This window comes from Eretmochelys imbricata, chromosome 17, assembly GCF_965152235.1.
Source record: "Eretmochelys imbricata isolate rEreImb1 chromosome 17, rEreImb1.hap1, whole genome shotgun sequence".
NCBI lineage: Eukaryota > Metazoa > Chordata > Testudines > Cheloniidae > Eretmochelys > Eretmochelys imbricata.
In genome coordinates this window covers 2,067,184-2,079,442 of record NC_135588.1, presented here as the reverse complement: position 1 = coordinate 2,079,442, position 12,259 = coordinate 2,067,184, and the positions used below count along the sequence as shown (strand labels likewise).

The 12,259-nt window shown below is 55.5% G+C and overlaps 1 protein-coding gene across 6 annotated transcripts in view; it reads left to right on the top strand.

The window, feature by feature from the left end:
* The window catches only part of MYO18A (myosin XVIIIA), a 141,163-nt gene that overhangs the window by 53,648 nt on the left and 75,256 nt on the right, over positions 1-12,259 (top strand). For 2 of the 6 annotated variants that reach the window (XM_077836366.1, XM_077836365.1), the window contains exon 3: positions 7,809-7,865. The exons of the other annotated variants lie outside the window; for them this stretch is intronic. In XM_077836366.1, coding sequence (XP_077692492.1) covers positions 7,809-7,865 — 57 coding nt within the window. The remainder of the gene's footprint in view (positions 1-7,808; positions 7,866-12,259) is intronic. 6 annotated transcript variants of the gene reach the window in all.

The window sequence follows — 12,259 nt, the reverse complement described above, 5'->3', positions numbered from 1 at the left end:
GAAGTATCGCCGCAAGCTCCTGTACCTGGCCCATGACATCCCCCTCTCAGGGCACCAGGGAATCCGGCGCACCCGGCAGAGGTTGCTACAGAACTTTTACTGGCCTGGGGTCTTTACCACTGTCCGGCAGTATGGCCGATCCTGTGATCCCTGTCAGAGGGTGGGGAAGGCCCGGGACAAGGGGAAAGTGCCTTTGAGACCTTTGCCCATCATAGAGGAACCTTTCCAGAAGGTGACCATGGACATAGTGGGACCTCTGAGCAAGACGACCCGGTAGGGGAAGAAATACATTCTGGTGGTGGTAGATTTTGCCACCCGCTACCCCGAGGCAGTGCCCTTAGCTTCCATTGAAGCAGACACCGTGGCAGATGCGCTCCTGACCATTTTCAGCTGCGTGGGGTTCCCCAAGGAAGTCTTGACAGACCAAGGGTCCAACTTCATGTCGGCCCTGCTCTGGTGCTTGTGGGAGAAATGTGGGGTCCGGCACAACTGGGCCTCAGCTTATCACCCCCAGTCCAATGGGCTGGTGGAGAGGTTCAATGGGACCCTAAAGATAATGCTGAAAACCTTTATGAACTAGCACCCGCAGGATTGGAACAAGTACTTACCTCACCTGCTGTTCGCGTACAGGGAGGTGCCCCAGGAGTCTACTGGATTTTCGCCTTTCGAACTGTTATATGGAAGGAGGGTGAGGGGCCCCCTGGACATGATGAGAGACGAGTGGGAGGGGAAGGCCACTCCCAAAGGAGAGTCAGTGGTGGAGTATGTCCTGACCTTCCGAGAGAGACTGGCTGAACTCATGGGCCTGGCCAGGGAGAATCTGGCCAGAGCCCAGAAGAAGCAGAAGGTCTGGTATGACCTCAGGGCGCGGGCCCATGCCTACACCACCGGGGATCAGGTGATGGTTCTCATCCCTGTGAGAAAGAACAAACTACAGGCCGCCTGGGAGGGCCCTTTCAAGGTTGTCAAGCAGCTCAATGAGGTAAACTATGTGGTGGTGCTGTCTAACCGGGCGCACCACCGCCGGGTGTACCATGTGAATATGATGAAGCCATACTATGCCAGGGGGAATGTGGTGTTGGCCGTGTGTGGACATTGGGAGGAACAGGGAGATGACCCTTTAGTAGATCTATTCCCTGGGACCAGAGCTGGTTCATCCCTGGAAACAATTCCCCTCTTGGATCAGCTAACCCCTGCCCAGCAAGCTGAGGTCAGGGGGGTGCTGCATCTGTACCGACAGTTGTTTTCCAACCAGCCTGGACGCACTAATCTGACTGTCCACCGGGTGCAGACAGTGTCGCACCCGCCGATAAGATGCTCCCCCTTCCGAGTCACAGGGAAAACTGCTCAGGACTTGGAAAGAGAGGTCAGGGACATGCTGGCTTTGGGGGTGATCTAGCCATCTGCCAGCCCTTGGGCCTCGCCAGTGGTGCTGGTCCCCAAAAAGGACGGGTCGGTCCGGTTCTGTGTGGACTATCGGAAGCTCAATGCCATCACTGTATCTGATGCCTACCCCGTGCCCAGGCCTGATGAGCTCCTAGACAAATTGGGAGGAGCTCGATACCTTACCACCATGGACCTTACAAAGGGCTACTGGCAAGTGCCGCTGGATGCAGATGCCCGGCTGAAATCGGCCTTTATCACCCCTCTGGGGCTCTACGAGTTCCTGACTCTGCCTTTCGGCCTCAAGGGAGCGCCGGCCACCTTCCAGCGCCTGGTGGATCAGCTACTGAGGGGGATGGAGAGTTTTGCCGTGGCGTATATTGATGACATCTGTGTCTTTAGCCAGACCTGGGAGGACCACGTGTCCCAGGTTAGACAAGTGCTGGACCGACTCTAGGGGGCTGGGCTGACAGTAAAAGCGGAGAAGTGCAAGGTGGGGATGGCTGAAGTATCTTACCTGGGCCATCGGGTGGGGAGCGGCCGCCTAAAGCCGGAACCAGCTAAGGTGGAGGTGGTCAGAGACTGGCCCGCTCCCCACACCAAAAAGCAGGTCCAAGCCTTTATTGGGTTGGCAGGATACTATCGAAGGTTTGTGCCCCGCTTTAGCGTCATAGCCACCCCCATCACCGAGCTATGCAAGAAGGGGAAGCCAGACAAGGTGGTCTGGACCGAGCAGTGCCAGGAGGCTTTCCGGGCACTGAAGGAGGCTCTGGTCAGTGGCCCAGTTCTGGTAAACCCAGACTTTGACAAACCCTTTATGGTGTTCACTGACGCCTCAGACACGGGACTGGGGGCGGTATTAATGCAGGAGGATGAAAAGGGGGAGAGACGCCCCATCGTGTACCTGAGCAAGAAGCTGCTACCCCGGGAGCAACACTACGCGGCCATCGAGAAGGAGTGCCTGGCCATGGTGTGGGCCCTCAAGAAACTAGAGCCCTATGTCTTCGGGCAGCACGTCACCGTGTACACCGATCACTCTCCCCTGACCTGGCTGCACCAGATGAAAGGAGCCAACGCCAATCTCCTGAGGTGGAGCCTGCTCCTGCAGGAGTATGACATGGACGTGGTCCATGTGAAGGGAAGTGCCAACCTGATAGCGGATGCGCTGTCCCAAAGAGGGGGCCCCGAACTTCCCCAGGTCACTGGTCAGAGTGACCCCGCTCAGTTCAGTCTCGAAGCGGGGAGAGATGTGACGTGGCAGGGAGGGGGGACTGTTGACTTGGGAATGTGGCAGGGGCGTTTCACTGGGGATGGGAGACCTGAGAGCCTATCACCTGAGCCAGGAGGGAGACGGGGAGGTAACACCTCTGCCCGGGAAGGTGGACAAAGGCTGCAGGAGAGAGCCTGCTGGGGGGGTTTAGTTTCAGTTTGGTGCTGGGTGGTGGAACGCAGGGAACCCCAGGGCTAGGGTCTAAGCTCCCTGCCCCCCCAGAAGGACTTGACTGAGGGGGTCTTGGTTGTACCCACAAGCTCTGTTTTAGACTGTGTTCCTATTGTCCAATAAACCTTCCATTTTACTGGCTGGCTGAGAGTCACAGTGAATCCCAGGAAGAGGGGTGCAGGCCCCAGACTCCCCCACACTCCGTGTGTGACGAAGTGGGACTGTTCTTAATGTTTCCTCTGAATATTGTGGGGGTGCCTCAGTTTCCCCTAGGCAGTTCTTAAGTATCTAGGTGGTGGGGTAAGGGTGTATGATCATTGCAGAGCCCTAGAGGGCAGGTGTGTGCAGGGGTCTGGACACAGAGAATGGCCAACACCCTGTTTCCTGGCAACTGATGCTCCCCCCCTCCCCCCCCACAAGGTGAAAGCTGAAGGGTTGGAGAACAAGGGAATCAGGTGACCACCTGGCCCAGGAAAGGGACAAAGCCCAGAGGAGGAGGGGCTGGAGGGAGTTTCAGTTTGGGGCTGGCTGGGACATGGAGTGAAGGGCAGACGTGGTTGTCTAGCTCACTGCCCCCCAAAATGGACCCGGCTGAGGGGTCCTGTTCTCTGCACCTATAAGCTCTGGTTTAGACCATGTTCCTGTCATCTAATAAACTTCTGTTTTACTGGCTGGCTGAGAGTCCTGTCTGTCTGTGGAGTTGGGGTGCAGGACCCTCTGGCTTCCCCAGGAGCCCTGCCTGAGCGGACTCACTGGGGGAAGCACACGGAGGGGCAGAGGATGCTGAATGCTCCGAGGTCAGACCCAGGGAGGTGGAAGCAGTGTGAGCTGTGTGTCCTGCAGACAGGCTGCTCTCAGAAAGGAGACTTCCCCAGAGTCCTGCCTGGCTTCATGGGAGCAGTTCCAGAGCATCGCCCAGGGACTCCGTGACACAGGTGTAATTGGACCCATGGGGCAAAATGCTGGCATTAGCTTACTCCATTGTTGATTTCCGTGCTTGTGGTTTGAATGGAGAGATGGTTCCTTGTCAGGACAGGTGTAGCTCCTGGGGGTGCCTAGTGCCACACAGCATGGCTGCATGTTATCAGCTGTGTGCTCGTACTGTGGGGGAAATCAGTGAGAGTGACCCTGTGTGTGTGTGTGTATTCGCTCCATTGTGTTGCTTGGTATTGTACATCCAGGGCTGTGAGCTCTCTGGGGCAAGCGTAGCCCTGTGCACACTTCAGGTGCCACATGTTAGTGATAAAAAGGAAAGGGTGTAGTTCAGCTAGGATGCTTGTTTCCTCTCCAGGCGCTGGAGAAGCCAGACTTTCTTGAGCTGCTGGACTCTGGGCTGAGTTGCATCCTCGGGAATTTGCCTTACCGCTGTGTAGCCAGCGTAAATGCTGCGCTCTCTATTTTACACAGCGCAATTTCTCCTCTTTGCCAAAGGCCAGAGCTGTATGTAAGAGTTGGCAGGCTGCGCGCCTCTCCCCTCAATCCATGACCAATCAGGAGGGGAAGCAGTGACCCTGCCCTAGTCCTGGAGGGCGTAATGGGGGCACTTGGTATAGATCTGCCTTGTGTTTATGTTTTACTTAGAGTTGCTGCTTAAATCCCAGTAAGTCCTCGGGGTAGATGCGTGTGAGTGCCGGGGTTCCTGCTGGAACGTGGAGCGATACCAGCCGCTGAGCCCTGATGACTGGGCTTGTCTTGTGCTGCTGTTCTCCTGGAAAGCTGGTGCTGAAAACATCAAGGGCAGGAGCAGCTTTTGGCTAATTAACAGGTTTTCTTCTGTTTTCCTATCTCCCAATCGAGTCTTTGCTGCGAGTTGCTGTCTGGAGACATGGCTGAGGTTTGGTTCTCTGACTGGCTGTTCTCCCCGTGTGAGAGCGTTCAGTCCGGCTCTGTTCTCGTGCCTTCGTCTTGTAACATCCCTCATTTTACAGAATTTGTTGTTTTAAATTTCCCTGGAGAGCTTCCCCCTTTCCCTGTCTTACTCCCGTATGCACCCCAGGCATGGCCCAGCACCCCTGCTGAATGGCCATGTGCCTGGCCCATCATTCCTCTCTAGGAAGAAGCAAGATCATCGCTTGAATGTAAGTTTCACCTCTCCCCTCTCTTCCTCCCAGTCAGGGCAGCTGTCCCGGTTCCAGCTCCCTGTGACGTCGCCATGGCCTTCTCTTCACGGTTTGCATTCTGGGAACAAAAGGGAAGTCTCGCTTGTGTTTGCCGCCCCTGCCATGCTCAGCCTTTGTGCAGTTTGTGTGCCCAGCAGACAGCATGTTACCAGGAAGCTGCTCCTAGTTTGCCCAGTTTGGGGAACGTTCGGGATGAGGAGTCCCCCCTTGCTCGCAGTGGGGGCGGGGCGGGGCGGGCACAGCAACGCAGCATGCATGTCCGGCCCTTGTTTGCAAAAGCTGTTTGAAAGTTTCTGCCTGGTGCAATGTGCTGCTCACCTTGGGTGCAATTCCCCCAGTGCAGCGGGCCAGCACAAGGCCTGACATGGGATTTCAGGGATGTCCTCTGCACAGGGGCCAAATTCCCCCCTTGTGAACTGAGCAAACTGGGAGCTGCCCCCCCATCATTAACATCTGCCTGGTAAATAACCCGTGTTAAGCAGCACTAACATCTGGGCTCCTGGTCCAGCTGTGCTACAAGAACATTACTGTAACCTTGGCTTTGGGGTCTGTGCAGGGAGGCAAAGAGGAGAGCCCACAGCTGCTGTGCGGTCGTTCACTCTTGCAAATGAAGTGGCTTTGATGCTCTGGAGTGACATGTGCAGGAGCAATGCCCAAGCCAGCAGGAGCCGTTGTTGGGGTAGCGGGGGCTGAGCTGTACTCTCAAGTGCCAGCAGTAACCCAAGCTGGTGAGGAAGGATTCCCATCTGTGCACTGACCTCAGCTTGTGAGACTTCTTTTGTACCATGAGTCAAGCTGAATCTAAATGCAGTTGCTGAGCTCCAGGGTGGGGATCTCCTTGGGGTGTTGTTTAAATGCTTTGGAGAAGCTTCCCAAGGTGTAGTCATAGCTCCTGATCCGGAAAGCACCGGTCTCTGGGGGCCCGAGTGCAGTGTGGGAGCCATGGCTTCGCTGGCTGAGAGGCTGGGTGCCCTGGAAGCAGAGAAATGGTGAGGCACTGAAGCCTGTTACATCCTGAAACCCAAGTTTTACAGTAGCTGTGTATGGGGGGGCTGAGTTCCCCCTTGTACCATGGCATTGGGGGACTACCCCAAGGAGAGGTTACTAATGCATGGCCTGAGTGGGTGAATTACTAATGCCGCCAGTGGCCCGCTTGTGACTGACAGTTTTCACAGAAGATGTTCCTAACCACATTTACTTCTAACCGTTGCCATTTGCTTCATGGGGGGGTGGGGGAGAGACTGTACTTCCCTCAGCTAAAGCTGGGGGACAGCAGTCAGCTGTGAATGCTGCTCAACAGGGATGGGAATAGCTGAAATCCCACTTCCTGGGGATGCATTCAGCCAGGGCACAGGGGTTAGGTAGGCTTCAAGGAGAAACAGCTGAATGCAGGGACTATTGACTCTGTAACTCTCATACTGTATTTCATGTGAAGGTTTCTCCCACTGCTTTCTGTTCTAATGGCCTCTCTTAGGGTCTGATCCTAGAACCAGTGAAGTCCATGGGAGTTGCTCCATGGTTTTCAGTGAACTTTGGATCAGGCCCGTAATTGGGTTCCCAGTTAAGATGGCGTATCTTGGGCGATGGCTTGCCCTGACTAGAGATCAGCTAGTGACTGGGGAGTTTCTGTGCTTCCTGCTGCCGGGGACCCCTTGTTGCTAACGCAGCGCAGGGCACAACCACACAGGCCAAGGAAAATCTCTTCCCTATTAGTCTGTCATCCGTTGTAGAGAGGCCTTTTCAGAGCACTGCCAGGTTTAAAGAAGCCCTGGTCACCGCTTGCTTTCCCTGGAATTTTCCAGGGTGGGCGAAGGCGTGCGCTTGTATTCACCAGCGCTTCCTAAAAGGCCGGCTGCTGGAGAGATTAGCTGATGACGTTTAACATGCAGTCTGTTGTCTGATGTGGTACGAGCAGGGGCACCTCATGAGAAGCCAGGTCACTTTCCTTATCTGAGCACTTGGCTTTTCATTTGTTACTCAGTTTAGCTCAGTTGTCAGAGCTAAACTGAGTAACAAGCAGAAAGATAGAAACCCTCCTGGGGAGGGGAAACGGGGCTTTAGTTGCCAGCCAGGTCACCAACTGCAAATTCAGTCCCTCCTGTTTGACGGAGCTTAGCTGCTGTGAGCTATGGAGCATGTTGGCATGTAGCTGACCTAGGGCAGCTGAGCCTCCTAGGCGGAGTGGCGTTACAAAGCCATGCAGGAGGAGTGTTTCAGTGTCATCTCTGCTTTCTCCCCCTCAGCAGGCTTGGTGAGGTTTTTGATTTTGAAATAATTGGGAAACATTTTTTGCATTCGTTTCCAATGCTTGTGAATGTAAGGGAAGCCATAAGCTTTACTGTGTACTGAATGCACCTTCAGGGTCCCTGGCTTTGCCGTGGCCTATGCCTCATACTTCAGAGGAAGGCACAAAAGTTCCCCCATAACACACTCCATTGTCTAATGGTGTCCCTTGGGTGGCTGTTGTTTCCTAAGCCCCACAAGCAACCCCTATTTGCTCTGAAGCATGAGTATCAGTCGTCCTTGTAACTTTCTTCATGCTAATATATCTGCTAATGCTACTCTTGGTTTCATAACTCTTGTCATCTTTGAACCTTACTAAGCTGTTTGCCCCAGCGTCCTGCAGTGGTGAGTTCCGGAGGTCCTGCTTCTGCTTGAACTCTTGTGGTCGCAACAGTGAATTGCACAAGAATGGGAGCAGCCTAAGCCGAAGTCTCTGGAAGCAGCCGCACCACCCCCCAGCTCTGATCTCAGCCACGCTCGTGTGCTCAAAGTGCTAGATGAAAGTGTGTGTGAGAGAGAGTCTGGAAGTCCCTTTGAGAGTTCTGGCTGAAATGTGCCCCTCTTCTCTGTTTATCCCCCAGGTTAAGGATGAGGACAAACTTTTATCTGTGAAAAGAACTGGGAAAGAGGATGGGGCAGTAAGTGTGGGATCGGGGGGCTAGCTTTGAGTGTTGCATCCTACTTGTGCTAACTCACAGGCCCAGACAACCTCCTCTGAGACCCAAAGGCCATTGACGGCAGGTACCGGGCCAACTCTGCTTAACAGGCAGTTTGCGCTTCGGGCTGGTACTAGCACTGCTGGCATCAAAGAGGTGGCCCCAGGGTGGCGTGCTGCTTCTGGCTCTGGGACGTTACCCACCCAAGGTGGTGAGCCTCTGGTTCAGCAAAGCTGCTGCTGCTGTTTTTCCTTTCAGAGGGCGCGATTCCTCCAGTGAGGAGGAAGCTGCTGTTCCCAGGCCCAGTGGGCTGGTGTGACAAAGTGGGACTGTTCTTAATGGTTCCTCTGAATAGTGTGGGGGTGCCTCAGTTTCCTCTGTGCAGTTCTTAAGTATCTAGGGGGTGGGGTAAGGGTGTATGATCCTTGCAGAGCCCTAGAGGGCAGGTATGTGCAGGGGTCTGGACACAGAGAATGGCCGACACCCTGTTTCCTGGCAACTGATGAGATGGTGAGAGCTAAAGGGTTGGAGAACAAAGGAATCCGGTGACCTCCTGGCCCGGGAAAGGGACAAAGCCCAGAGGAGGAGGCTGGAAGGAGTTTCAGTTTGGGGCTGGCTGAGACATGGAGTGAAGGGCAGACGTGGTTGTCTGGTTCACTGCCCCCCAAAATGGACCCAGCTGAGGGGTCCTGTTCTCTGCACCTATAAGCTCTGTTTTAGACCATGTTCCTGTCGTCTAATAAACCTTCTGTTTTACTGGCTGGCTGAGAGTCCCGTCTGACTGTGGAGTTGGGGGGCAGGACCCTCTGGCTTCCTCAGGAGCCCTGCCTGGGCGGACTCGCTGTGGGAAGCGCACGGAGGGGCAGAGGAGGCTGAATGCTCCGAGGCCAGACCCAGGAAGGTGGAAGCTGTGTGAGCTGTGTGTCCTGCAGACAGGCTGCTCCCAGAAAGGAGACTTCCCCAGAGTCCTGCCTGGCTTCGTAGGGAGCAGTTCCAGAGCATCGCCCGGATACTCCAGAGCTGGGTGCAGCTCCCTCTGGGGGCAGCTTTTCACAACCCTGGGTAGGTCAGAGAGGCTCTGCAGTGGTTCTGGGGTGAATCCCATGTGGTGGTGCCCAGGCTGCCCTGCCACGTGCTGCTCTGAGCCATCGGGCCAGCCTGCACCCCTCACCTAGTGCCTTGCTTATTGGGGGTCAGGGAGTGTGATTCTGTGGCTGCGGCTGGTTACCTCGGAGACAGGATGGAAGTAGAACGGGATTTGATTGGCTGAGCATGAGATGCAGGCAGAAGTGGTCGCTGAGCAGGTTGTCGTGTCATTCTGCCTGTAGGATGCTGACCCCCAGGGCCTGGGGGCAGATCTCTCTGTGCTAATGAGGGTGGAGCTGAAGAAGGGGGCATCAGCTGACTTGAGGGGATGGCTGGTTGTTGCACTAAGGCTCAGAAGCGTGGTTCACCTCCCAGCAGGGTTGCTCTGTGCTCCTCGCCAGGCTTATCCGTGGAGTGGTGGCAAGTTATTGGGATGGTCTTTCACATGCACCCTTGAGAGCCCGGGCTTGCTCTGCTGTGCAGGGCTAGTAAAGGTCCTGGGACATGCTCCGTCAGTGTCCTTCTGCTGCCTCCTGTCCCCACACCAAACTTTCTTTTCTTTCCTCTGTTGTTGTGGGCACGAGCTGCCTGGCTCCTCCGCAGAGATGGCTGAATTCCAGAGGTGGATCAAGTGATTCCTGTATATTGGTGGTTAGCAAAACTGTGTGGGACCCCTCCGGAGGAAAGAAATGACAAACAGTGCTGGTAAAGCGGTAATCTTACCAAAGTCCCAGCTTGTCTTGCTGGGACTGTATTGCTATAAAAGTGACTTTACAGAAAGATCCATACAGCATCATCACTAATCTGCATGACTGACAGATTGGGCTGGGTGCAGCCTCCTCTCCTCCAGTCCCATGTCCAGAGAGCCATCCTGCTGTTCAGACACAGCGCAGGCTGCGACAGTGGACCTGTGGGGATGCTGCCCTCTGACACCCAGCCGTGTCACCTCTCACTTCAGTGGCGTTAATCAGCGAACGTCTCAATTGATGCGGTATCAGCAGGCACGTCTCTGGCGCTGGGAACGTTGATCCCATGTGGGCTGCTGCCGGCTGACCCTTTGGGAGCTCCTCTGCGTGCTTGCTCTTCCCCAGCTGACAAGACGGCTGGCTTGCAGCCACTCGGCACAGACCGGCCACCCGATCGCCGCCGGGTCCAGGGGCCGTGGGACACGTCTTGCCTTTCCAGGGGATCCCTGTTCCATGCCAGGGAGGAGTTTGCCCATAAGGTATTTGCAGTCATGGTCCATCCAGCTCAGCCAGAAGCAAATGCCACAGCATTTCCCATGGGCGCGAAGCTGAGCTGGCTTTCTTGGGAGCTGCTCTCCAGAGCAGCACGGTGCACAAGAGAGGAGCAGGGGTCCGTCACCTGCCTCACTTTACCTGTCATAAGCCATGTTCCCTCTGAATGCCTTCTGCTGTGGGCCTCTGTCCTGCCTGCCGGGGCTTGGGGCAGTGCCCTGTGTGGTGGGGAGTGAAGTGCACAGTGGACACCCCCGGAGAGGCTGGTTTTGTGAGTGCTTTGCCTTGCCGGTCAACTTGCTGCAGAGTGTTTCTCAAGGCAGGTTGTGCTGCAGTGCAGTGTGTTAAGGAGGCTAGATTGCAAGTCTAACGTATTTATCTCTGCTTCAGATCTCACCGGTGTGCGACCCTCTCTGGCTAGGAGCGGTGACACATACGGTGGGGCTGGGACTGATCCAGTCTCTTTAACCTGGATTTTGTCACCACCTGCTGTGCAAGGTTAACCCGTTGGGGGCTTGGCTGCTCACTCAGACAGGTGCTCTGCTGCCTGCTGGTCTCTTTCCACCTTCAGCACATCTCCTCTTTCCTGGGTTGGCTTTAATGGAGCGTTGGGGGATGGGATTGTCTGGGGGTCGATAAAAGGTTCTCGTGTGGTTTGCATGAGGAATAACGTCATACACGATGGTAAATGAGCAGGGAAGGAAATTCCAAGGCGTGCCCTGTTAGTGGGGCACCGATTTGCAGGGAGAATTGCTGAGTGTGTGAACATGCTGCAGAACCCCGGCTGCTGTTCCAAACCTGTTGGCCAGGTAGATCATCTCTCCCCCCCCTCACCCCCCCCCCACCCCTTTGAAGAGAAAGCTAAATGGAGAGTGCAGCTTCCTGGACAAGGCTGGAGAGGCTTTTCTGAGCCCTCAGCTTTGAGCGGTGGGGCATTACTGGCAGCAGTTAGGGAAAAGAAAGCTGCAGTGGGGTGGTGAGATGCTGCCCCGCATGGTAGCAGCCCAGACGCAGACTCTAGCTGGCTTTGTTCCTACCTCTCCGGAGTATCAGCCGCTGGCTGGAGACCTAGAGATCAAACGGGCTGGCCGATCAGGGGCAGCGCGGGCAGCGCCATACTGGGGGATCCATTTCGCTGTCACCAGTAACATGCTCCATTAGTGTAAATCATTCACAGGGAGAAAAGCCCAGAGCTGAGTGACAGACAAAGGTCTTGGCAGGTGCGTATGAGAGACAGGTGAGGGGCGTGGACAGGACGAGCTGTGTCACCAAATGAGCTGCATACAGAGACGGGACTAGGGCAGCAGCCTGAGACACCCAGTGGGATCTGAATTGGCCCAGGATCTATGACACACTGCTGCTTGCGTCTCTCCCAGCCTGGATCATGCTGGGTGTGGGAGGATGGGTTAGAGCCACTCGTGCCTGGCAGGATGGGAAGAGCAGACCTCTGGGCCTGGGCCTGGGGGTGTTTCTCAGTAATTTGGTGTTTCTGCTGCAGGCACCACTAACGACGGGGTGCAGAGCTGACGCCACAGGACGTGGCTCCAGGATTTAGTTCAAAGCCCTTTGTTTATCTATCTTGTCAAGGAATTGGCAGCTCCCAGGCTTCTTATCCACCTGCTTCTCTGCAGACTGTTGGGGCAGGGTGGAACCCACCTCTGCCACCTCCTTCACCATGCAAAGTCTCAGCGGAGGCCTTGAATTAATTATGTTCAGCTCAAATGTCCACTTCTTGGGCTGGTCCCGCTGGAGTCTAGCAGCAGCGTAAACCTCTGAGAGGAGTCCCACAACCAGTGCAGGACTTGTGTGTGCACCCTGCATGCTGACGTGGTGGAGACAGGAGCCGCAGCCATCTGTACCTGGGGCTTTGAGCAGCTGAGCCCAGAGTGGGGGAGCTCTGCCGGTCTAGGCACAGGTGGGAGGTGTTGTCTCTTCCAGTTATAGTGCAGGGAGAGGTTTCTCCCCCACCCCCCACCGGACTGGCCCTTGCAGGAGGTGGGGACCAACTGTCCTCCATCCCCTGTGCTGCGGGTGCCCCTCTCCCCAGTTGCA